Source organism: Bombina bombina, chromosome 3 (assembly GCF_027579735.1).
Source record: "Bombina bombina isolate aBomBom1 chromosome 3, aBomBom1.pri, whole genome shotgun sequence".
NCBI lineage: Eukaryota > Metazoa > Chordata > Amphibia > Anura > Bombinatoridae > Bombina > Bombina bombina.
Window position 1 is genome coordinate 493,824,402 of NC_069501.1, and position 27,617 is coordinate 493,852,018.

The following is a 27,617-nucleotide window of genomic DNA, read 5'->3' on the forward strand; positions in this document are numbered from 1 at the left end:
AAAAGGAGGAACAACAATTTCCTAATTAATGTTTCGATCCGGCACCACCTTAGGGAGAAACCCCAATTTAGTACGAAGGACCGCCTTTATCTGCATGAAAAATAAGGTACAGGAAATCACACAGCAGAGCTTAAATCTCGGAAACTCTGCGAGCGGAAGAAATAGCAAGAAGAAACAAAACCTTCCAAGATAACAATTTAATATCAACAACATGCATCGGCTCAAATGGAGCCTGCTGCAAAACATTAAGAACTAGATTAAGGCTCCACGAAGGAGCAACAGGTTTAAATACAGGCCTGATTCTAACCAGAGCCTGAACAAAGGCTTGAACATCTGGTAAGTCTGTCAGACGTTTGTGCAAAAGGATAGTGCAGAAATTTGACTCTTCAGAGTAATGATCGACAAACCCTTCTCCAGGCCATCCTGAAGAAAAGACAAAATCCGGGGAATCCTCACCAGCTCCAGGAGAAACCCCTAGATTTGCACCAATGAAGATATTTACGACATACCTTATGGTAAATCTTACGAGTAACAGGTTTGAAAGCCTGAAGCATAGTATCAATGACCGCTTCAGAAAAACCTTGTCTAGACAGAACTAGGTGTTCAATCTACAAGCAGTTAGCTTCAGAGAATCCAGGTTTGGATGGAGGAAAGGACCCTGAATTAGAAGATCCTTCCTCAGAGGTAACCTCCAAGGAGGTAGGGATGACATCCTTACCAGATCCGCCAACCAGAACCTGTGAGGCCATGCAAGAGCTATTAGGATTACCGATGCTCTCTCCCGTTTCATATGAGCAATAACTTGTGGAAGGAGAGCAAATGGAGGAAACGGATATGCCAGACAGAACATCCAAGGAACCGCTAGAGCATCTATCAGAATGGCCTGAGGATCTCTTGACTTTGAACCGGATTGTCCACTCATGGAATGTGGATGGCGGATAGGAGACAATCGTGAGCCCACTGCAGAATGTGAGTCACCTTCATGGCTAAGGAACTCTGAGTACCTCCCTGGTGGTTGATGTAAGCCACTGATGTGATGTTGTCCGACTGGAATCTGATAAACCGGACTGAAGACAGTTGAGGCCACACTGATAGAGCATTGAAGATAGCTCTCAACTCCAAGATATTTATGGGAAGAGAAGACTCTTCCCGAGACCACAGGCCCTGAGCCTTCAGAGAACACCAAACAGTTCCTCAGCCTGACAGGCTGGCATCCGTAGTCACAAACACCCAGGAAGGTCTCAGGAAGCAAGTGCCCTGAGACAGATGATCCTGTGACATCCACCACGAGAGTTTCTTGTTAGAGGGTCTAGATTTATCCTCTGCGATAAATTGGAATGGTTTCCATTCCATTGACTGAGCATGCAAAGCTGCAGCGGTCGCAGATGGAACCGAGCAAAAGGAATGATGTCCATGGAAGCCACCGTCAGACCAATCACCTCCATGCATTGAGCCACTGATGGACAATAGGCAGACTGGAGAGAAAGGCAGGAAGCAAGAAGTTTGGATTTTCTGACCTCCGTCAGGAAAAGCTTCATGGACAGGGAATCTATTATTGTCCCTAGGAAACATACTTTTGTAGATGGAACTAGAGAACTCTTTTCCAGATTCACGTTCCACCCTTGGGAATGTAGAAAAGACAACAACATCTATGTATGAGATTGTGCTAGTTGAAAAGATGACGCCTGAACCAAGATGTCATCCAGATAAGGCGCCACAGCAATTTCCTGGGATCTGACTACTGCCAATAGCACCCCCCAGAACCTTTGTGAAAATTCTGGGAGCCGTAGCCAGACCAAACGGAAGGGCAACAAATTGGAAATGTGTATCCAGAAAGGCAAACCTTAGAAACTGGCGATGATCCCTGTGAATAGGAACATGCAAGTACGCGTCCTTTAGCTCTATGGTCGTCATGAACTGACCTTCCTGGACCAATGGAAAAATGGAGCAAATACTTTCCATCTTGAAGGACGGAACCCTGAAGAATTTGTTGGGACATTTGAGATCTAGGATGGGACAAAAATTTCCCTCCTTTTTGGGAACCACAAATAGATCTGAATAGAATTCTAGACTTTGATCCTTAAGAGGGACTGGTACAATAACTCCCAGGAAGGATAGGTCCTTTACACAATTTAAGAAGGCCTCCTTTACCTGGTTTGAGGATAATCTTGACAGGAGAAATCTGCCCCTTGGAGGGCAAGACTTGAATCCTATTCTGTAACCCTGGGATACTATGTCCACAGCCCATGGATCTGGGGCATTGCGTATCTAAGCCTGCCAAAAAAAGAGAAAGCCTGCCCCCAACCTGATACAAACTCGGATCTGGGGACGGACCCTTCATGCTGATTTAGAGTCAGCGGAAGTGGACCTGGATTGGTCAGGTTTGGAAGAGGAAGGGGAGGACTTCTGTCCCTTAAAGTTACAGAAGGAATGAAAATTAGAAGTCTGACAACCCATAGGTCTATTCTTCTTGTACTGAGATAGGAAAGATCCCTAGTAATCTCTGAAATGATCTCCGCCAGACCAGGTCCAAACAGAATCTTTCGCTTATAAGGTAAAGCCAAAAGCTTGGCCTTAGAAGAGATATCAGCCGACCAGGATTTTAACAACAGAGTTCTGCAGGCTAGTACAGTGAAGCTAGCCATCTTAGCCCCCAGTCAAATTATCTGCATGTTGGCATCACAGATAAATGTATAGGACAGCTTGAGAGCTTTGATCCAATCTTGGATCTCCTCTACCGTAGTTTCCTCAGTAATAGGATCAGACAAGGAATCACACCAATAAGATGCTAATCAAACAACCGTGGCAATATTTGCTGCAGGTTGCCACTGTAATCCTTGATTGATGTACATCTTGTTTAAGTAAGCCTCTAGCTTCTTATCCATTGGATCCTTGAAAGAGCAACTATCCTCTATAGGAATGGTAGTTCTCTTGGCAAGAGTAGAAATAGCTCCTTCTACTTTAGCAACAGTGCGCCATGAGTCACGAATAGAGTCAGCAACAGGAAACAGCTTCTTAAAAACAGGGAACGGGGAAAATGGAACCCCTGTCTTATCCTATTCCGGAGTTATAATTTCAGACATCTTCCTTGGGACAGGAAAAACCTCCTCAGAAGATGGAGAATCATAAACTCTATCCAATTTAGAAGACTTTGAGGGGTTGACCGCAACCAAAGGTTCAGAGTCGTCTAAAGTAGCTAGAACCTCTTTCCGTAGTAACCGGAGGTGTTCAAGCTTAAATCTAAAATTAACCTCTTCAGATTCTGCTAAAGTGTCAGAGTCTGAGATTTCACCTTCAGAAGCTACTTAAGTATTCTCCTCATCAGACAATTGAGAAAGATTGACTAATGCAGACCTAGAGTCAGAAGTCTTACTATCAGGCAAATGTTTAGATTTTCTCTTACGCTTACCCGAGGAAGGGAAAGCTGACAAAGCCGCTGATACTGCAGAAGAAATCGGAGCAGCAAAATCCCCAGGTAAATAAACACCCCCAGGTGGATGAGAGGACACAGAAGGCATATTATGAGAAACAGTTAAGGCTTGGGACGTTTGAGGAAAAAGCTGAGGCATGTCACGCACAGCATTATCCTGAGAGACAGTTGGCTCAGAAGGGAGTAACTTAACCTTAAATTTTAAAGTTTTATTTAAACATGAGGAACAAAATTGCATAGGCAGAACAATTTGGGCCTCTAAACATAGTAAACATTGATCCATAGAGATGCACTGATCCTGTTTAGCCTGAGTCCATGGCTATAGTATAACAAAAAATATGAAAAATAAAATAAAGCAATTTTAAATATCAAAATGAATTATCAATGAATATGAAAATTAAACATCAACATTTTCATAAGAAATATAGAAGGTCGCTTATTGAAACAACCTCAGATTGTTTGAGGCTCCTACCAGACAAAAAAGAGTCACCCCACTAGTAAGAGGAAAAAACTGAACTCCTTTGTAGAGAGCCTCTCCTCTTAAACAATCCAGGAAGATGTGAAAAACAAAGACGACACAAGAAGCCTCAAGCTGGAGATCCTTTCCTCTGTAGCAAACGTTCACTATCCTTGTCAACGGCTCCGCTCTGATAAACCGGAAGTGCGAGCTTCACGTGAGCGGTACCAAAAAAAAAAAAAGTGTGTAATATATTTTCTTTGAAAAAATGTGTGAAAGACACGTGCAGTTAAAAAATGGCTTTCCCTTTTTAAACACAGAGTCAAATAAGCCCCACAAGAGCAATAATAAAATAAACCTCTAAGCATAGAAGTAATAAAAAAGGACAGGTTATATAATAAAGGATATCCCTTTACCATTTACCCCTCACATCCCTTAGCCAAGTGTGCTTAAGTCTCATACTGTATTATTAGTTCCATACTGTATTATAAGGGCCAACTATTTTGTCCCCAATATGAATCCTTAACTGATAAGGATTATTATGTCCCAGAGAGTATCTCTGTTTATAGACAGAAATGTATCCAAATAATTTTTAAATGTTTCTAGGGTATTGGCATTCACTACCTCCTTTGGTAATGAGTTCCACAATTTTATTGCTCTTACAGTGAAAAAACGTTTCCGTTGCAGGAGATTAAATCTCCTTTCCTCCAACCTTAAATTGTGACCTATGGTCACAAACAATTTTCTTAGAATAAACAGAGCTTCTGCCATCTCTGTATATGGGCCTTGAATATATTTATATAAAGCAATCATGTCACCTCTTAAACCAGGGCTCAACAAACCCAGGAGCCTGGGAGCCACTGGCTCCTAGAATTTTACCCCTGGCTCCTAACTTTTTGGGTTATTATCCATATATCTATATACAAATCCAACTGTCTGGCTCCTAAATATTCTTTCTGGCTCCTAATTTTTGAACATATTTGTCAACCACTGTTAAAGAAAACAGACCCAGTTTGGCTAGCTTCTCCTAATAGATTAAATTCTCCAATCCCTTAATTAGCTTTGTGGACCTTCTCTTAACTTTTTCTAGTTCTGCAATATTTTTTTTTGCGATTGGTCCCCAGAACTGCACTCCATAAAAAGGTGAGGTCTTACCAGGGTTTTATATAGTGACAGAATTATGCTTTCCTCCCTTGAGTCAATGCCTCTTTTAATACATGCTAGTATCTTATTATCCTTTGAAGCTGCTGCCCTGCATTGTGCACCCATCTTTAGCTTGTTATCTATTGCTACCCCCAAATCCCTTTCCTCCTGTGTTTGGCTAAGTCTTGTCCCATTCAAATAATACGTTGCCTGCTTATTTTTACTTCCAAAATGTAGAACCTTGCATTTTCCCGTATTAAATCTCATTTTCCATTTACCTGCCCATACTTCTAATTTTTGCAGGTCCCTTAGAATCATCTGCAAAAATAGAGATGTCGCTATTTAATCCTAGCTCCAAGTCATTTATAAAAATATTAAAAAGAATAGGGCCCAGAACTGATCCCTGGGGGACTCCACTGATTACCGTTGTCCAATTTGAGTATGATACATTTACTACTACTCGTTGCTCCCTATCTTTTATCCAGTTATTTATCCATAAACTAACATTTTCAGCTATTCCCAGTCCCTTAATTTTGTGCATTAATCTCTCATGTGGCACTGTATCAAACCGCCTTTGCAAAATCTAAGTATATCACATCAACCGATTCCCCTTATCTATATTTTGACTTGCTTCCTCATAGAATCTAATTAGATTTGTTTGACATGATCTATTTCTCATAAAACCATGCTGAATAGAACTCATAATCTTGTTTACACGAATATGCTCATCAATATAATCCCTTATAATCCCTTCAAATATCTTACCCACTATTCATGTCAGACTAACTGGTCTATAGCTTCCTGGATCATCCCTACTTCCCTTTTTGAAGAGTGGCACCACATCAGATTTACGTCAATCCTTGGGTACCATGAGTAGAGGTTTGTCTATAACAGTGCTAAATTCCCTTAACACCCTTGGGTGTATTCCATCTGCGCCTGGAGTTTTATTTACCTTAATATTATCCAATTTGTTCCCGATATCCTCTATACATAACCCAGTTAATGGTGTGGGCTGGCATGTTCTATTTTGTCCAAAGTATCATCCAATGGTTCCTCTCTTGTGTATACTGAAGGAAAAAAACTGGTTTAGTATCTCAGCCTTCTCCCTGTCACTGTTAATCATGCTACCCTCCCCGCAGTTTAATGTAATTATATTGTCTTAGATTTTTTGCTATTTATGTACTTAAAGAACCTTTTAGGGTTAGATTTAGAATCCTTTGCTATTAATTTTTCATTTTCAAATTTGGCTAATTTGATTGCTTTTTTGCATGCTTTGTTACATTCCTTATAAATATGGAATTTTGAGTCTGTACTATTTTCTTTGAGTAATTTAAATGCCCTACGTTTTTTCCTAATTTCTCTTAACACATTTATATTCAGCCACATTGGCTTGGATTTTTTATTTTTATTTTTATAACCGTATGGTATTTGTTGATATGTATATTTATTTAACAAAGTTTTAAATGTACTTCATTCCCTGTCATAGACCTGTAGGAAAAGAAAGAACAGAGTAACCAACTCTGGCTTTCTACAAAAGGGTAGCAAAGTGTTAAAAGTAAAGCAAAGACTTCCTTGCAGCCTTTTAACTGCTAAAAAGCCACAACTACTCTTACTAAGGAGATTGATGTGGACACAGCTAGACCCCAATCCTTGCTTGCCGGGAAAAGATTAAATATCTTCAGACACCAAATTTGCACATATTCCATTGACAGAGGCAAAGAGAATGACTGGGGATTATGGGTAAGGGAAGTTACACTTAACAGCTTTGCTGGGGTGCTCTTTGCCCCCTCCTGGCCAGGAGTTGAATATCCCACTAGTAATTTGAATGACGTCGTGGACTTTCCATGTCGTAGGAAAGAAATTACATTTTTAGTGCGATATCTATTTAAGCTTGGCTCATAAGGTAAAAAAAAGTAGAGTATGAAAAGTACATGGCAACACAGATATTGACTGAAAATGTATTTAGGATGCTAAAAATATGCTTAAAACAAATTGCAAGTCAAAAACATATTTTTCACCCTAGCAAGAACAATATGGTTTTGTTTAACCTAGTAGAGCAATTACGTTTTTTTGTGTAGCATTGGCGAAAATTGTGACACTCAAAAATGTAGTAATTAAGAACTAAAACAGTACATGGTGCTAGAAAATGTGTAATAAATTCAATGTGTGTGTGTAACCACTAATTGTATCAGATTGGTCACACAACCCATGCACAGTATTTATATATTTCCAAATAATTTAAAGGGATACGAAACCCAATGTTTTTTCCTTTGTGATTGAGATAGAGCATGACAAACAACTTTCTAATTTACTTCTATTATCAAATTTTCTTAATTCTCTTGGTATCTTTTGTTTAAAAGCAAGAAGGTTATCCATTTGCAAGAGCACTAGATGGCAGCACTATTTCCTGCCATGTGGTGCTCCAGGGGCAAACATAGGTTTCTCTTCAACACAGAATATCATGAGAACTAAGCAAATTTCATAATAGAAATAAATTGGAAACTTTTTTAAAATGGTATGCTCGGTCTATCACAAAACAACAGTTTTGGTGTTTCATATCTCTTTAAAGCCGTTAATTAGCGACTGAGAGGAAACCTAAACCCTCACGCCAAAAAAAAATGTCCAACCATATAATGGCCACTCCGTTCATCAACTGGTCAGTATGGATGTAACATATTTAGAGCTAAATTTCAACAATAATGGGAACAAAATTAAGGCTACTACTGAAACATAGAATTGGAAAACTTTAAATATATCATTTGCAACCTGAAAATAGAGACCTGATGAAATACCAAAAACATAAATTGTTTAGATGCTTTAATAGAAAATCAACTCATTATTACTAAATGCAATATTTATTAAATTGTGTGAATATGTAGAGTTAATCAATGTAGATATTAAATATATTTAAAGGGACATTAAACTGCTGTGCACCACTACAAAACAACAGTAACTACTCACTATGTTATTGCATTTCATCCTGTTCCTACAGCTCTTTTCAAATCAGTTTTCTTTTTTTAATAGCTTAAAGGTGCCAGATACCGAAGATCCGCCTCTTCATACTGGGCACCGCCATCTTGGAGCTCAGGTATTCTCACAGCCTGTGACAGAAGCAGCGCACACTCACTGATCAGCAATATTGGCCATTTTTTTACAGCTGTATAATGTGCTTCACGTTAGTCTGCATAATACATACATCATGTGAGCTTTACAGTTTTGTATTTTTTACACCGTTTTAAAGTTACACAAAATATACTTTAAAAAAAAGAAAATTTATGCTTACCTGATAAATGTATTTCTTTTTTGACACGATGAGTCCATGGATCATCTTAATTACTAATGGAATATTCACCTCCTGGTCAGCAGGAGGCGGCAAAGAGCACCACAGCGGAGCTGTTAAATAGCTCCTCCCCTCCCTCACACTCCAGTCATTCGACGAAGTTAGGAAGAGAAAGGAAAAGCCAAGGTGCAGAGGTGTCTGAAGTTTACAATAACCTACAACCTGTCTTAAAAGAACAGGGTGGGCCATGGACTCATCGTGTCAAAAAATAAATAAATTTATCAAGTAAGCATAAATTTTCTTTTCTTTTTTAAGACACGATGAGTCCACGGATCATCTTAATTACTAATGGGATTCAATACCCAAGCAAGAGTACACAGATGATACGGGAGGGACAAGACAGGGAACCTAAACGGAAGGCACCACTGCATGAAGAACCTTTCTCCCAAAAGCAGCCTCAGCCGAGGCAAAAGTGTCAAATTTGTAGAACTTTGAAAAAGTGTGAAGCGAGGACCAAGTTGCAGCCTTGCAAATCTGTTCCACAGAAGCTTCATTTTTGAACGCGCATGAGGAAGCAACAGCCCTCGTGGAATGAGCCATAACTCTCTCGGGAGGCTGCTGTCCAGCAGTCTCATATGCATAACGTATGATACTCTTCAGCCAAAAAGAAAGAGAAGTAGCCGTAGCTTTCTGTGCCTTACGTTTTCCTGAGAAAATCACAAACAAAGAAGAAGACTGACGAAAGTCCTTATTCGCCTGTAAGTAAAACTTCAAAGCACGGAGCACGTCCAAATTGTGCAGAAGTCTTTCCTTCTGAGAAGAAGGATTAGGACACAAGGAAGGAACCACAATCTCCTGATTAATATTCCGATCAGAAAAGACCTTAGGAAGAAATCCTAGTTTAGTATGTAAAACTACCTTATGTGAATGGAAAATAAGATAAGGAGACTCATACTGCAATGCCGAGAGCTCTGACACTCTCCGAACAGAAGAAATAGCAACAAGAAATAAAACTTTCCAAGATAACAATTTAATATCTAAGGAATGCATAGGCTCAAATGGAGCCCCTTGAAAAACCTTGAGAACTAAATTAAGAATCCATGGAGGAGTAACTGGTTTGAACACAGGCCTGATCCTGACCAAGGCCTGACAAAAAGATTGTACATCTGGGACATCCGCCAGATGTTTGTGTAACAAAATAGATAAGGCAGAGATTTGACCCTTTAGGGAGCTCGTCGATAAACCCTTCTCCAAACCCTCTTGGAGAAAAGACAAAATTCTAGGAATCCTGACTTTACTCCATGAGTAGCCCTTGCATTCGCACCAATAGAGAAATTTAAGCCAAATCTTATAGTAAATCCTTCTAGTTACAGGCTTACGAGCCTGAATCATGGTCTCTAGGACCGATTCAGAAAATCCCCGCTTGGATAAAATTAAGCGTTCAATCTCCAAGTAGTCCGCTTCAGAGAAACTAGATTTGGGTGAAGGAAGGGCCCCGGAATCAGAAGGTCCTTCCTCAACGGGAGTCTCCAAGGAGGCAGAGATGCCATCTCCACCAGATCCGCATACCAAATCCTGCGAGGCCAGGCCGGTGCTATGAGGATCACCGAAGCCCTCTCCTGTTTGATTCGAGCAATTACCCGAGGAAGAAGAGCCAACAGAGGAAATAGGTATGCTAGATTGAAGGTCCAAGGGACCGCCAAAGCATCTATCAGTCCCGCCTGGGGGTCCCTGGACCTTGACCAGTATCTCAGTAGCTTGGCATTCTGACGGGATGCCATGAGATCCAATTCCGGCTGACCCCACTTGAGAATCAGATTGTAGAACACTTCCGGATGGAGTTCCCACTCCCCCGGATGAAAGGTCTGCCTGCTCAGAAAATCCGCCTCCCAGTTGTCCACCCCTGGGATATGGATTGCCGATAGACAACAAGAGTGGGCCTCCACCCACTGGATTATTTTGGTTACCTCTGTCATCGCTAAGGAACTCCTCGTTCCTCCCTGATGATTGATGTAAGCCACTGAAGTTATGTTGTCCGACTGGACCCTGATAAACTGTAGTGAGGCTAGCTGGGGCCAGGCCAGAAGAGCATTGAAGATTGCTCTCAGTTCTAGAATGTTTATAGGAAGAACAGACTCCGACTGAGTTCAAACTCCCTGAGTCTTTAGGGAGCCCCATACTGCTCCCCACCCCAAAAGACTGGTGTCTATTGTCACAATCACCCAAGACAGTCTGCGAAAGCAGGTTCCCTGGGAGAGATGATCCAGAGACAACCACCATTGAAGAGAGTCCCTTGTCTTCTGCTCCAGAGTTATTCGAGAAGACAAGTCTGCATAATCTCCGTTCCATTGCATGAGCATTCTTAACTGCAGAGGCCTGAAATGGAAACAAGCAAACGGGATGATGTCCATTGCTGCAACCATCAGCCCGATAAACTCCATACACTGAGCCACTGACAGCCGTGGAGTGGACTGAAGGACTAGACAAGTATCGATAATCTTTAATTTCCTGACTTCTGTCAGAAAAATCTTCATGGACAAGGAGTCTATTATGGTTCCCAAGAAAGTGACTTGTGTCTGGAACTAGGGAACTCTTTCCCAAATTTACCTTCCACCGTGAGCTCTCAGGTAAGATAACACTATGTCAGTGTGGGATCCTGCTTGCTGAAAAGATGGTGCCTGGACTAGAACGTCGTCCAGAAAAGGCGGCACCCCAATGCCCCGTGACCGCAAACAGAGACCCCAGAACCTTTGTGAAGATTCTGGGAGCCGTGGCCAAGCCGAAAGGAAGAGCCACAAACTAGAAGTGTTTGTCTAGGAAGGCAAACCTTAAGAACTTGTGATGATCCCTGTGAATAGGGACATGTAGGTACGCGTCCTTTAAATCCACAGTTGTCATGACTTGACCCTCCTAGATTAAGGGAAGAATGGAACGAATAGTTTCCAGCTTGAAGGACGGTACCCTGAGGAACTTGTTTAGACTCTTGAGGTCTAGAATGGGCCTGAATGTTCCCTCTTTTTTGGGAACCCACAAACAGATTGGAATAAAACCCCAGTCCCTGTTCTTGAATTGGAACGGGAACAATCACTCCCATAGAGGAGAGGTCTCCTACACAGTTTAAGAACGCCTCTCTCTTTGTCTGGTCTGCAGATAATAATGAAAGGAGAAATCTGCCTCTGGGAGGACAAACTTTTAACTCCAGTTTGAATCCCTGAGACACTATTTCTATTGCCCAGGGATCCTGGACATCCCGAAGTCTGAATGAAAAAAGAAAGTCTGCCCCCTACCAGATCTGGTCCCGGATCGGGGGCATGCCCTTCATGCTGTCTTGGAATCACTGACCGGCTTCTTGGACGGTTTTACTTTGTTCCAAAAATGACTGGGTCTCCTTGTGGATTTAGACTGTTCCTGCTTAGAGGAGGAAGAGGAAGAGTTAACTTGGAAATTTCGAAAGGAACAAAAATTGCTTTGTCGTCCCTTTTGTTTATTCCTCTCGTCTTGCAGGAGTAGATGACCCTTACCTCCCATGGTATCAGAAATAATCTCCTTCAGATCTTCCCCTTGTAAGGAATAGCTAGAAGCTTAGACTTGGATGACACATCCGTAGACCAAGGTTTTAACCATAAGGCTCTGCGGGCTAAAATAGAGAAACTCGATATCTTCACTCCCAATTTAATAACTTGAAGGGAAGCGTCCGAAATAAAGGCATTGGCTAGATTAAGAGCCTTTTTTTCCTATCTTGGATCTCATGCAAAGAAGCTTCAGACAGTGCATCAAACCAATATGCCGCCACACTAGTGACGGTGGCAACGGTCTTTCAAAGACCCAATGGATAAGAAGTTAGAGGGGTTACTCATAAAGATTTATGTACACCAGGGTCTGCAGTGGCATACATAAATCTTTTTGAATAACCCCTCTAACTTCTTATCCATTGGGTCTTTGAAAGCACAACTATCCTCTATGGGAATAGTAGTTCTTTTAGCTAAGGTAGAGATGGCTCCTTCTACCTTAGGAACAGTTTGCTAAGCCTCCTTAACAGAGTCGGCTAATGGAAACATTTTCTTAAAAATAGGAGAGGGAGAAAAGGGGATGCCCGGTCTCTCCCATTCCTTAGCAATGATTTCAGTAGCTCTTTTAGGAACTGGAAATACATCTGTATGGGAAGGAACCTCAAAATATCTGTCCAGTTTACTAGACTTCTCAGAGTCAACCACCACTGTGGAGTCACTATCATCCAAGGTGACCAAAACCTCTCTGAGTAACAGACGTAGGTGATCAAGTTTAAATCTAAAAGATACAACCAACACAGTCTGTCAGAGGTAATAAACCCTCTGAATTTGAATTTTCTCCTTCAGAAGCTACTGCAGTACCCTCCTCTTCGTGTTGCTGGGAGGATACCTCTGACACTACAACAATCTCATCTGAAACCTCGCTTACTGAATGTCTGGCCTTTCTCTTACGTTTGCTCTGCAACATAGGAAAGGCAGACAGGGCATCAGAAATAGTTGAAGACATAAGAGAAGCTATGTCCTGTAACGAAATCCTCGCAGAGACTATAGCTGAGGCGCAAGGCACTGCTTGAGAGGGCGGTCAAATTTGGGACGTTTGGGGAGAAAAGCTGCGGCATAAATTTACCTTCATTATTAGACTCTTGGACAACATCTGCCTTAGAAGAGACTGGCTCTGAGAAAATCTTATCCCTATAACTCAAAGTCCTTTGAATACATGAAGGACAGAAAGGGATTGGTGGTTCCACATTAGCATCAAAGCATAAAGTCCTCCTGATCCATGCTTGCACACAATTTGCCATATAATAAACTTTGCTATGAAAAATATTTGGAAAAAATGAGTGAGAATAAACTGCGATTGTCTCTATAAATACAAAATGGTACCTTTTTATTTTGCAAACTGACAGATTAAATAACGTTTAATACAAAAACGGTCTTCCTATGTTGCAAAAACAGTTAAAATTCAACCTCTGCACCTCAGCACTCTGCTGAAGTGCTCCTACCTTACTGAAGATCGTTATGAGACACTTTTCTGTCTGCAGACAATCTGTTTGAAGCGACAATAACAGCTGGTTTCAAGCAGAAGACCGTATCTGTACTAGCAATGCGTGTTCAACTCTAGAACAGACCTGTCAAATCTAATGCGCACTTCCCCTCTCTCTGTAAACAGAAGCGATACGGAGTGGAGCGCAAAAACCGGAAGGACCGCCCATCGTGGGCGTGACCTATACCGCTCTATTCCTATGCCAAATATAATATAGTGAAACCACTGTAGCCATTAAAATGCAGCGTAACTCCTTAGCCCCAGTGCCTTGAAATATAATACTGCCCAAATAACGTTTTTCACATGTAAAAAATATATAATGTCCCAACAAAAAGCACTACATTCATACAGAGCCCCTTATATTAGGAGTTCCAATGTGCTTATTAAAATTCTGAGTCCTTTCCCCAGAAACTAAGGTAGCACTCACCTTGACTTCTGCCTGGCAGCTCTCAGGCTTGAGAGGTCCTATCCCTCACATTGACCTGAGGAGAATAAAATGCTGAGTAAAAGATAACCCCAGACTGAAGGATATAGGGCAGCAAGAAATATGGGAGGCGCAGTGAGAATTATGTCCCATAAGTTCCCATTGCTCTAAAGCCACCAAAGCTCTACTGTAGAGACTGATATGGACCACGGCTACACCCTAGAACAAAGCAGCACAATCTTGCACTACTTTAAAAATAATAAACTCTTGATCGAAGAATCTATACTAACACCTCAGGAGGTGAATATCCCATTAGTAATTAAGATGATCCGTGGACTTGTGTCCTAAAAAGAAAAGCACTCAATAATACAGAGCAATGCAGCCACAGCAAAATGTACAGCTGCTGCTTTGTATAATGCACCCTAACCTAAAGCACATTATACAGTTGACAACCTTATTGATATGTACAGTATATCCACATTGCTTCTGTCACATGCTGTGAGAATATTCCAAACTCCAAGATGGCAGCGCCAAGTATGAGAAGGCGGAGCAGTATCGGACATCTTTAAAGGAACACTCAAGTCAAAATAAACGTTTACGATTCAGATAGAGCATGCAGTTTTAAGACACTTTCCAATTTACTTCTATTATAAAATTGTGCTCCGTCTTTATATTCACGCTTTATGGGGAATACAATCCTACTGAGCATGTGCACAAACTCACAGGGTATACATATACTAGTATGTAATTGGCTGATGTCTGTCACATGAGACAAGGGGCCGGAAAATGGAGAAAAAATAAAATTTGTCAGAAAAAAAAAGTACGAGTAAAGTAAGAGTAAGTGCTATTGCATTGTCTTTTTATTATATACTTGTAAATTATGTAATTCGACTGCATTGAGTGGTCCTTAAGCTATCAAAACAGAAGAACCGATTTGAAAAGAGCTGCAGGAACAGGATGAAATGCACTAACATAGTGAACTGTTACTATTCTTTTGTAGATGTGCTCAGCAGTTTATTGTCCCTTTAACATCTTATAGAAAAGAAATTACACAAGGGAAATTATACAAGGGAAGCAAACAATTCTTTGTAGACAGGTTTCTTGATTAATGGAACTGCCTTATGAAGTATAGCTTTGCAATTAATCCAATGGTTATATTTATATGAAACAGAATTAAAACGATTGAACTTGTGGCATACTGGGTTGTGTCAAGCACTAGATTCATTTATGATCATGTATGTATCTCAAAGCTTAAATTTGATTAGTAGACATGTAAAAATATGTGTTAACGGTTTTGAAAAGGTTACCCACATTTACCGTCATTCGTATAGTTCAGACACTGGGTATATTAAAACAAATATGCAACTTAAAGTATCTGTTAAAAATTAAGATCGTTTGAGTTGTTATTCTGTTCAAATATATCCAGTGTTGAAACTATATGAAGGCCAGAAATTACAGGTAACTTTCTTATTCATTTACAAAAAAAATAATGTATATAAGCAAATATCTAGTGATAAAAGCATTTTCATTGCCTAAATGTGGTTTGATTAGCAGAATGAATAACTTGCAGTAATAGAATTCAAAACATACATCAATGGCTGCCGTTATACCATTTTTAAAGCGATATGAAACCCAATCTTTTTTCTTTAATGATTCAGAGACAACATGAAATTTTAAGCAACTTTCTAATGTACTCCTATTATCATTTCTTTCATGTAATTGGCAAGAGTCCATGAGCTAGTGACGTATGGGATATACAATCCTACCAGGAGGGGCAAAGTTTCCCAAACCTCAAAATGCCTATAAATACACCCCTCACCACACTCACAATTCAGTTTTACAAACTTTGCCTCCAATGGAGGTGGTGAAGTAAATTTGTGCTAAGATTTCTACGTTAATATGTGCTTCTCAGCATTTTGAAGCCCGATTCCTCTCAGAGTACATCGAATGTCAGAGGGATGTGAAGGGAGTATCACCTATTGAATGCAATGATTTCCCTAACGGGGGTCTATTTCTTAGGTTCTCTTATCAGTCGTAGAGATTCATCTCCTACCTCCCTTTTTAGATCGACGATATACTCTCATATACCATTACCTCTACTGATAACTGTTCAGTACTGGTTTGGCTATCTGCTATATGTGGATGGATGTCTTTCGGTAAGTATGTTTTTTATTACTTAAGACACCCCAGCTATGGTTTGGCACTTTATGCATTTATATAAAGTTCTAAATATATGTATTGTACTTACATGAACCTTACTCATGGCAAATATATTTCCTTGTGCAGACTGTCAGTTTCATATTTGGGAAAATAACATACTAAGAAATCATTTTCTTACCTGGGGTTTTAGTCTTTTTTCTGATTGACTACATTTTTCTTGCAAATTGCGGACAGTACTAGGCCCGCGGGTGCGCCAAATGCTAGACTTTATTGCGTCATTCTTGGCGCAAGAATTTTTTTGACGTAAGTTCATCATTTCCGGCGTCTTAGTAGACGCTGAGTCTTTACACAAGGTTGCGTCGTTAGTGACGCAAGTGTGTCACTTCCGGATGTTATTGGCGCCAAAAAAAATTTCAGTTAAGTTGTGCGTCATACTTGGCACCAAATTTATCATTAATTTATTACCCCATTGCTATTTGCCTCTTTCTATGTCAGAGGGCTATGATATTTGCATTTTTTCCCATTCCTGAAACTGTCATATAAGGAAATTGATAATTTTGCTTTATATGTTGTTTTTCTTTTACATTTTGCAAGATGTCTTAATCTGATCTTGCCTCAGAAGTATCTGTTGGAACTTTGCTGCCTGACTTCGGTTCTACCAAAGCTAAGTGCATTTGTTGTAAGATTTTGGAAATTATATCTCCGAACGTCATTTGTAATAGTTGTCATGATAAACTTTTACATGCAGAGAATGTATCCATCAGTAAAATAGTACATTACCAGTTGCAGTTCCTTCAACTTCTAATGTACAAGATATACCTATGAATTTTAAAGAATTTGTTACTGATTCTATTCAGAAGGCTTTGTCTGCATTTCCGCCTTCTAATAAACGGTCTTTTAAAACTTCTCATAAAGTTGATGAAATTTCAAATAACCGACAACATTATGATTTATCCTCCTCTGATAAAGATCTATCTGATAAAGAAGATCCTTCCTCAGATATTGACACTGACAAATCTACTTATTTGTTTAAAATAGAGTATATTCGTTCTTTGTTAAAGGAAGTGTTAATTACTTTGGATATTGAGGAAGCTAGTCCTCTTGACATTAAGACTAGTAAACGTTTAAATGATGTTTTTAAACCTCTTGTGGTTACTCCAGAGGTTTTTCCTATTCCTTATGCTATTTCTGATATGATTTCTAAGGAATGGAATAAGCCAGGTACTCCTTTTATCCCTTCTTCAAGGTTTAAAAAATTGTATCCTTTACCAGCAATTTCTATAGAGTTTTGGGAAAAGATCCCCAAAGTTGATGGGGCTATTTCTACTCTTGCTAAACATACCACTATTCCTATGGAAGATAGTACTTCTTTTAAAGATCCTTTAGATAGGAAACTTGAATCTTATCCAAGGAAAGCCTATTTATATTCAGGTCATCTTCTCAGGCCTGCAATTTCTTTGGCTGATGTTGCGGCTGCATCAACTTTTTGGTTGGAGAATTAAGCGCAACAAGAATTGGATTCTGACATATTTAGCATTGTTCGCTTACTGCAACATGCTAATCATTTTATTTGTGATGCCATTTTTGTTATCAAAATTGATGTTAGATCAATTTCTTTAGCTATTTTAGCAAGAAGAGCTTTATGGCTTAAATCTTGGAATGCTGATATGACATCTAAGTCTAGATTATTATCTCTTTCTTTCCAATGTAATAATTTATTTGGTTCTCAGTTGGATTCTATTATTTCAACTGTTACTGGAGGAAAGGGGGGTTTTCTGCCTCAGGATAAAAAACCTAAGGGTAAATCTAAGGCTTCTAACCGTTTTCGTTCCTTTCGTCAAAATAAGGAAAAAAAATCTAATCCTTCCCCCAAGGAATCTGTTTCCAATTGGAAGCCTTCCTCAAATTGCAATAAATCCAAGCCTTTTAAAAAAAACAAAGTCAGCCCCTAAGTCCGCATGAAGGTGCGGCCCTCATTCCAGCTCAGCTGGTAGGGGGCAGATTAAGGTTTTTCAAGGATATTTGGATAAATTCTGTCCAAAATCAATGGATTCAGAGCATTGTCTCTCAAGGGTATCGAATAGGATTCAGAGTAAGACCTCCTGTGAGAAGATTTTTCTCTCACGTATCCCAGCAAATCCAGTAAAAGCTCAGGCTTTCCTGAAGTGTGTTTCAGACCTGGAGTCTTCAGGGGTAATCATGCCAGTTCCTTTTTGGGAACAAGGTCTGGGATTTTATTCAAATCTATTCATTGTCCCAAAGAAGGAAAAATTATTCAGACCAGATCTGGATTTGAAAATTTTCAATCGTTATGTAAAAGTACCAACTTTCAAGATGGTGACTATAAGGACTATTCTGCCTTTTGTTCAGCAAGGACATTATATGTCTACAATAGACTTACAGGATGCATACCTTCATATTCCGATTCATACAGAACATTGTCAGTTCCTGAGATTCTCTTTTCTAGACAAGCATTACCAATTTGTTGCTCTTCCATTTGGCCTAGTAACAGCTCCAAGAATCTTTTCAAAGGTTCTAGGTGCCCTACTCTCTGTAATTAGAGAGCAGGGTATTGCTGTGTTTCCTTATTTGGACGATATCTTGGTGCTAACTCAGTCTTTACGTTCTGCAGCACCTCACATGAATCAACTAGTGTTGTTTCTTCAAAAACATGGTTGGAGTATCAATTTACCAAAGAGTTTCTTGATTCCTCAGACAAGGGTCACCTTTTTAGGTTTCCAGATAGATTCAGTGTCCATGACTCTGTCTCTAACAGACAAGAGACGTTTGAAATTGGTTGCAGCCTGTCGGCACCTTCAGTCTCAGTCATTCCCTTCAGTGGCTATGTGCATGGAAGTTTTAGGCCTCATGACTGCAGCATCGGACGCGATTCCTTTTGCTCGTTTTCACATGAGACCTCTCCAGCTTTGTATGCTGAATCAATGGTGCAGGGATTATACAAAGATATCACAGTTAATATCCTTAAATCCCAATGTTCGACACTCTCTGACGTGGTGGTTAAATCACCAGCGTTTAGTTCAAGGGGCTTCCATTGTTCGGCCAACCAGGACTGTGATCACTACATATGCAAGTCTTTCTGGTTGGGGAGCTGTTTGGGGATCTCTGACAGCACAAGGGGTTTGGAAATCTCAAGAGGCGAGATTACCAATCAATATTTTAGAACTCCGTGCAATTTTCAGAACTCTTCAGTTTTGGCCTCTGTTTTAGAGAGAACCGTTCATTTGCTTTCAGATAGACAATATCACAACTGTGGCATATGTCAATCATCAAGCTATGAAAGAAGTATCTCAGATACTTGCTTGGGCGGAATCCAGCTCCTGTCTAATCTCTGCGGTGCATATCCCAGGTGTAGACAATTGGGAGGCGGATTATCTCAGCCGTCAGACTTTACATCCAGGGGAGTGGTCTCTCCATCCAGATGTGTTTTCTCAGATTGTTCAGAGAGATAGATCTCATGGCCTCTCATCTCATCTAAACAAGAAACTTCCAGGTCCAGGGATGTTCAGGCCGAAGCAGTGGATGCACTGACACTTCCTTGGTGTTATCATCCTGCTTACATTTTCCTGCCTCTAGTTCTTCTTCCAAGAGTGATATCCAAAATTATCATGGAACAATCGTTTGTGTTGCTGGTGGCTCCAGCATGGTCTCACAGGTTTTGGTATGCAGATCTTTTTCGAATGTCCCGTTGCCAACCTTGGCCACTTCTGTTAAGGCCGGACCTACTGTTTGAAGGTCCGTTTTTCCATCAGGATCTCAAATCATTAAATTTGAAGGTATGGAAATTGAACGCTTAGTTCTAAGTCATAGAGGTTTCTCTGATTCAGTGATTAATACTATGTTACAAGCTCGTAAATCTGTCTCTAGAAAGATTTATTATTGAGTTTGGAAGACCTACATTTCATGGTGTTCTTCTCAAATTCTCTTGGCATTCTTTTAGAATCCCTAGAATTTTACAGTTTCTTCAGGATGGTTTGGATAAGGGTTTGTCTGCAAGTTCCTTGAAGGGACAAATATCTGCTCTTTCCGTTTTATTTCACAGAAAGATTGCTAAACTTCCTGATATTCACTGTTTTCTACAGGCTTTAGTTCGTATTAAGCCCGTCATTAAATCAATTTCTCCTCCTTGGAGTCTTAATTTGGTTTTGAATGCGTTACAGGCTCCTCCATTTGAGCCTGTAACGCCTTCAAAACCAAATTAAGACTCCAAGGAGGAGAAATTGATTTGGTTGCATTCTTTGGACATTACACTACTTTCTTGGAAAGTGTTGTTCCTTTTGGCCATCTCTTCTGCTAGAAGAGTTTCTGAGCTATCTGCTCTTTCTTCTGAATCTCCTTTTCTGATTTTTCATCAGGATAAGGTGGTTTTGAGGACTTCATTTAAATTTTTACTTAAAGTTGTGATATCCAACAACATTAGCAGAGAAATCGTTGTCCCTTCCTTGTGTCCTAATCCTAAGAATTCTTTGGAAAGATCCTTTGAAATATTATGTTGAAGCTACTAAAGATTTCAGGAAGACTTTTAGTCTATTTGTTATATTTTCTGGTCCTAGGAAAGGTTAGAAGGCTTCTGCTATTTCATTGGCTTCTTGGTTAAAGCTTTTGATTCATCAAGCTTATTTGGAGTCGGGTCAGGCCCCGCCTCAGAGAATTACAGCTCATTCTACTAGATCAGTCTCCACTTCATGGGCTTTTAAGAATGAAGCTTCAGTTGATCAAATTTGCAGAGCGGCAACTTGGTCTTCTTTACATACATTTACTAAATTCTACCGTTTTGATGCATTTGCTTCTTCAGAAGCAGTTTTTGGTAGAAAAGTTCTTCAGGCAGCTGTTTCAGTTTGATTATTCTGCTGATGTTTTAAGTTTTTCTTGTTATTTAAAGAATAAACTTATATTTTGGGTTGTGGATTATTTTTTCAGCGGAATATGGCTGTTTATTTTTATCCCTCCCTCTCTAGTGACTCTTGCGTGGAGTTCCACATCTTGGGTATTGATATCCCATACGTCACTAGCTCATGGACTCTTGCCAATTACATGAAAGAAAACAATTAATGTAAGAACTTACCTGATAAATTCATTTCTTTCATATTGGCAAGAGTCCATGAAGCCCACAATTTTTTATGGTGGTTATGATTTTTTTTTTTATAAAGCACAATTATTTCCAAATTCCTTTGTTGATGCTTTTTACTCCTTTCTTTATCACCCCACTACTTGGCTATTTGTTAAACTGAATTGTGGGTGTGGGGAGGGGTGTATTTATAGGCAATTTGAGGTTTGGGAAACTTTGCCCCTCCTGGTAGGATTGTATATCCCATACGTCCCTAGCTCATGGACTCTTACATAAAAAAAAATGTCTTTGTTCTCTTGGAATCTTTATTTGAAAACCAGCACCATGGGTAGCGCTTGCTGATTGGTGGCTACATTTAGCCACCAATCAGCAAGCGCTACCCAGGTGCTGAACCAAAAATGGTTAGGCTTCTAAGCTTACATTCTTGCATTTTCAAATAAAGATACCAAAAGAACAAATAAAAATTGATAATAGGAGTAAACCGAAAAGATGCTTAAAATGACATGCTCTATCTGAATGATAAAAGAAATTATTTAGGTTTCATATACCTTTAAAGGGACACTGAACCCAAATTATTTCTTTTGTGATTCAAATAGAGCATGAAATTTTAAGCAACTTTCTAATTCCTATTATCAAATTTTCTTCATTCTCTTGGTATCTTTATTTGAAATGCAAGAATGTAAGTGTAGATGCCGGCCTATTTTTGGTGAACAATCAGGGTTGTTCTTGCTGATTGGTGGATAAATTCATCCACCAATAAAAAAAGTGTTGTCCAGAGTCTGAACCAAAAAAAAAAATAAACTTAGCTGCCTTCTTTTTCAGATAAAGATAGCAAGAAAACGAAGAAAAATTGATAATAGGAGTAAATTAGAAAGTTGCTTAAAATTGCATGCTCTATCTGAATTACAAAAGAAAAAAATGTAGGTTCAGTGTCCATTTAAGATTACATTTCTTTGTCATATAAAGGAATGTAGCAATTATCACACAGCTAGCATTACATGTAGACAAGAGTATTGCTGGCTTCTAACCTGTTCGTTGATCTTCGCATGAGAAGGTCCATGGTGGATGAGAAGTCGAACAATATGAGCATCCCCCTTCCAGGCTGCAAGATGCAGAGGGAAACATCCTTTGCAGTCTGCAATGTTTGTCACAGCTTCATTCCGCAAGAGCACTTCCACAACATCCCTGCAAGTATAAGATCATAACATGGTCAAAAAGATTATTTATGCTCTACTTCTGTAAATATTGATTTCCACATATTCAATTTTAACTTGGTGTTGTCAACATATTGTGCACCTCTTAAAGCAACATAAAAGTGCAAGAAGACGACTTCAGACACGACAAGATCCCACATCTCCATCATATACAAACTACTCAGAGGCTCATACTCTACCAAACAACCTTAATATATAGCTAAACGAGAAAAAGAGTTTAATCTCACCCTAAACCCAATGGAACCACATTTTTGTGGAAACCAAAAAGTCATCCCCTGGAGAAATGAACTACAAGCTATTATCCAGATGGTAGCTAACCCCACACCGACTACATAGTATCTGCCCAAATTCCTCCTCCTTATGTTGGAGACACTGTGGCGGAACAGGAACCATTTCACATATCTGGTGGTCATGTCCCATCCTACAACCGTATTGGAAGGATATCACCAAATGTATAAACACTACATTAGGGCTCAGCATCACACTCTCCTAGAGCAGTTCTACTACACGACACTTCCCCTATACCTTGCATTTACCGTAGACAGCTATTTCGGTGTATGCTTAATTGTGCCAAATGCCATATACCCAGGTTCTGGAAGACAACACTAACCCCTAATCTCTCCATGTGGCTGAAAGAAGTAGACCATATCCTATCTTTAGAAAAAATACACTACACCTTTTTAGGTAAACAAGACTTTATTGCAGATATCTTATACATCCAGGAACAAGGAAAGTCATAACATGGGTCTGCTGTCACTGTAATACTAACTTTAATATGTGAAACACTGTATTGTTATTCCAAATTATGGAGCGAAACTAACTGCTTTGTTAAGCCTTATATCAGAGGACGAAGTAAACTGTGTATATTTCCACAAAGTGATAACCACTTATGTATGTAGTCATTTGTTGAAAACTTTACGTACAACAGTATTCTTTGTACTCCTGTTTTAAAAATTTAATAAAAACAGTTGAATATAAAAAAAAAAAGTGCAAGAAGAAAATGCTGTAATATGCATTTTATTATTGTTCTGTTATTTATATATAACTATGGGGTTAATCCCAACCCTTAAGATTTTTTTTTTTTTTTTTTTTTTATGATTTTCAACAGAAGTTTATGGGGATTTTTGTAGACAAATAATTTAATAGCCCAAGTTAAACTTTCGTGATTCAGATAGGGCATGTAATTTTAAACAACTTTCCAATTTACTTTTTCATCAAATAGGCTTTTTTCTATTGGTATTTTTTGGTTAAAGGCTAAAACTAGGTAGGCTCATAGGCTGATTGCTAAGAGTCTGCGTCCACCTCTTATCTGACTGTCTGGCTGGGGAATGGTAAATAAAGGGATTATCTTTTTTTTTTTTTTTTAAATACAATTTTTGTTATTGACTGTCCTTTTAACCCTATGCAAACATATAAAAGGGACGTAAACACTAAATACATTTCATGCACGGAACCTAAGTTACACAGCAGGTATCTAAAGTAGTTACTGCACATGTGCAAACAGGTCAGAACTGGTTTTCAGTGAAAGCTAAATTTCAACATGGCAACATACATACAAAAAAGGGAGGCGGGGAGTAACCTCAATACCATCCTTATAAGATGTATTTAGTGTCCCTTTTAAGTCTCCAGAGCTAACAATGTACTACTTGGACCTAGCTGAGCTCCCAGTAGTATACTGCTGTTAATGAGGATATGTTTATATGCTTTTCAACAAAGAATACTAAGAGAACAACATTAGATAATAGAAGTAAATGTAAAAGTGTCGTAAAATTATATGATTTATCTGAATAATGAAAAGTCAATATGACTTTCCTGTCCCTTTAACCATCTGTCACTCAAATAATCTAGAGATTCATAACATTTTACAGCAAACAGCCTAAAAATATTTATGAAACACCAATGCATAATTCCATATGCAAACAAAAACATATAGTAATAATAATATTAAAGGGCCATGATACCCAAATGTTGAAACACTTGAAAGTGATGCAGCATAGCTGTAAAAAGCTGACTAGAAAATATCACCTGAACATCTCTATGTAAAAAAGAAAGATATTTTACCTCAAAAGTTCCTCAGTAGCCACATCCCATTGTAAAGGGCTTCTAAGCAGCAAATCAGTATGTCTGTCCCGGGACAGGTAAGGGATTGAGCCTCGTGCACTCATCTTATTTCCCTATTCAGTTTAAGGAAGGTTACTATGAAATCTCATGAGAGTCAAGTCAAAAGTTCATGATCACAGTAAGAAAGTTCATGACCTCAGCACTGTTGATGCTGATTGGCTGCAGTTCATTTCTTCATATTTTTTTTTTACCTGCAGCTGGGCAGCAGCTAAATTATAACTTTTTACACAGAACTTACTCTGCTGAGCTGAGGAGATTGTGAGGTAAAATATCTTCCCTTTTTACATAGAAATGCTCAGGTGATATTTTCCGGTCAGCTTTTTACAGTTATACTGCATCACTTTCAAGTGATTTAGCATATGAGTATTATCTCCCTTTAAGAGTTGGGAGACCACTATACAGGTTTTCATTCAGGCCTGTAATGGCAGATCATCAGCTGTTTGAGCATTGTGGTCATTTGGCTTTAGGCAGGGGTACTGGGACTCGTTTCAGGCCATATACACCCCACAACATAGCTTTCAGACTTCAGATATTCACACAGGGTGCCTTAGTCACACCACGGTTTGTCCACATGAGTTTGAATATGGTAAACTTCTGTTCGTGTGTATGTACCGCTTATTATACCATGTTCAAGCTGAGTGTATTGTCTTGTTATCTTGCATTTGTTGATTATGCAAATCTACAGTGTTGACTGGTCCTTTAAGTAATTTAGCATATGAGTATTATGTCCCTTTAAAGGGGCAGTAAACACCTGGTAGAAACAAAAAAATGATCTCACGCTTATATCTGGCGATTCAAGAAGCGAAAAACATAACACAGCCATTGTTGCATAACAAATGGGAACAAGACTTAGGCTTAACCCTGAGTGAGGTAGAATGGAGACAAGTTTTTTCAGAGCTGGGCAAAGGTCTAATAGGGGCAGATCTGGTGGAAAATTCGATTAAAACGGCACACAGATGGTACTTGACGCCATTAAAAACGTCACATTATACGCCTCAGAATAATAGGTTGTGCTATAGGGGCTGCGCAGAGCTAGGTACTTACCAACACATGTGGTGGGGGTGCCCAAAAATACGACCTATATGGGACAATCTTACACAATTATTTAAGAGAGTTCTAGATGACTCTTTCATACTCCCACCCGCGAAGGCCTTATTACACATTCACCTAGACAAATTAAATCACTCCAATAACAAATGGGTTAATATAGCATGCACAGCTACTAGAATTTGTATAGCCAGGAAATGGAAGGTGGGGGCCCCAGAGTGGAGTGAGGTACTGGATAAAATTGAAGACATATATCATATGTCTGAAGCAGCAGCTTGGATGCAAGGTACTTCAGAAAACTTTCTTAAAATTTGGTCCTCTTGGATTCTAAATAAATAGAGGGGGTCGGGGACACCTGTTACACTTACTCCCACATAAGGATGATACTTTTAAGCTAAACATCTTAACAGATAGTTCACGCTTTTATTTGTCTGGAGGAACATGCTTTAAAGATTTTCCTAACAATAACGACACTGCTCGATAGGAAAGGTTCACAGTTAAAAGTTTTATTCAGTTATAAAAAGTTTATTGTTGGGGGGGGGGGGGGGAATAGAAAAGGGGAAGTGGGAGGAAATAGAAAGGAAGGAGAAAATGCAATGATCAACGTGTATTGTTTATTTTTCCTTTCATCCTAGTGTGGATGAGAGATACTATGCAATTGAACTGATACATGTTGTAATATTACGATGTTTTTGATGTGAAACATTAATAAAAAATATTTCAACTAAAGGGGCAGTAAACCTAGAATATAATGTTATATAATTCTGCACATAGTGCAGAATTATATAACATTATATTAGTGCTAGCTTTATATACTATAATATTGCCTGTGAATTTTTATTAAAAGAGAGAGGGTTTTTCAGACCCGCCCTCTGTGCTCTACTGAGCGGGTCTGGTTTTCCCTCAGAGCGCATCTGTGCAGCTGTCTAGTCACAGCCCGGCCCGACCGCTCCATTACACTCAATGTAGCTCGCTCCAGCTGTCAGCCAGAGCAGGGGCAATTTTGTAATGGCGCGTTTTTTTTTACCAAGCAATTGAACAGGTGTACCTAATAAAGTGGCCGGTGAGTATATATACACACATACATACACACATATATACACACATACACACATACATACATACATACATACATATATATAGATATAGACACACACACACACACACACACACACACATACACAGTAGAAGATGCACTCTCGCCTATTTAAGGCAGCTGCCAGGGTGCTATAAGTGTATAACACACAAAATCCAAATAGTCAAAAGTAAGCACTCACTGGACTTCAGTCATCTGTTCAAACAAAATCGTGGTTTATTGTGACGTTTCGGGACAGCACAGTATTCCTTCCTCAGACTGTTTTGTATATGTCTAGGGTGATTAAAAAAACATAAATTATGCTTACCTGATAATTTTATTTCCATCGAAGGGAGGAGAGTCCACGGCTTCATTCATTACTAGTGGAAATTAAGAACCTGGCTACCAGTAGGAGGCAAAGACACCCCAGCCAAAGGCTTAAATACCTCCCCCCACTCCCCTCATCCCCCAGTCATTCTGCCGAGGGAACAAGGAACAGTAGGAGAAATGTTGGGGTATAAATGGTGCCAGAAGAGAATATTAAATTTAGGTCCTCCCATCAGAGATAAGGGCGGGGCCGTGGACTCTCCTCCCCCTCCATGGAAATAAAATTATCAGGTAAGCATAATTTATGTTTTCCATCTAAAGGGGAGGTGAGTCCACGGCTTCATTCATTACTTGTGGGAAACATATACCCAAGCTCTAAAAGGACACTGAATGAAACCGGGAGGGTAAAAGGCAGACCCTTAATCTGAGGGCACCACAGCCTGTAGAACCTCCCAAAAACCGCATCTGCAGAAACCAAAAACATCAAATTTGTAAAACTTAGTGAAGGTATGCAAGGAGGACCAGGTAGCCGCCTTTCAAATCTGCTCCATAGAAGCCTCATACTTGAAGGCCCAAGATGAAGCTACCACTCTAGTGGAATGAGCTGTAATCCTTTGAGGAGGCTTGTGTCCCGCTGTCTCATAGGCCAAGCAGATCAGGCTCCTCAGCCAAAAAGACAAAGTAGTAGCAGAAGCCCTCTGACCCCTGCGCTTCCATGAATACACAACAAAAAGAGTTAGATTGTCTGAAATCCTTTGTGGCCTGAAGATAACATTTCAAGGCCCGAACCACATCCAGATT

At 39.5% G+C, this 27,617-nt stretch overlaps 1 protein-coding gene across 4 annotated transcripts in view; it reads right to left on the bottom strand.

The window, feature by feature from the left end:
- The window catches only part of ANKS1A (ankyrin repeat and sterile alpha motif domain containing 1A), a 343,365-nt gene that overhangs the window by 235,402 nt on the left and 80,346 nt on the right, over positions 1-27,617 (bottom strand). For all 4 annotated transcript variants that reach the window (XM_053706844.1, XM_053706843.1, XM_053706842.1 and 1 more), the window contains exon 3: positions 22,061-22,217. In XM_053706844.1, coding sequence (XP_053562819.1) covers positions 22,061-22,217 — 157 coding nt within the window. The remainder of the gene's footprint in view (positions 1-22,060; positions 22,218-27,617) is intronic.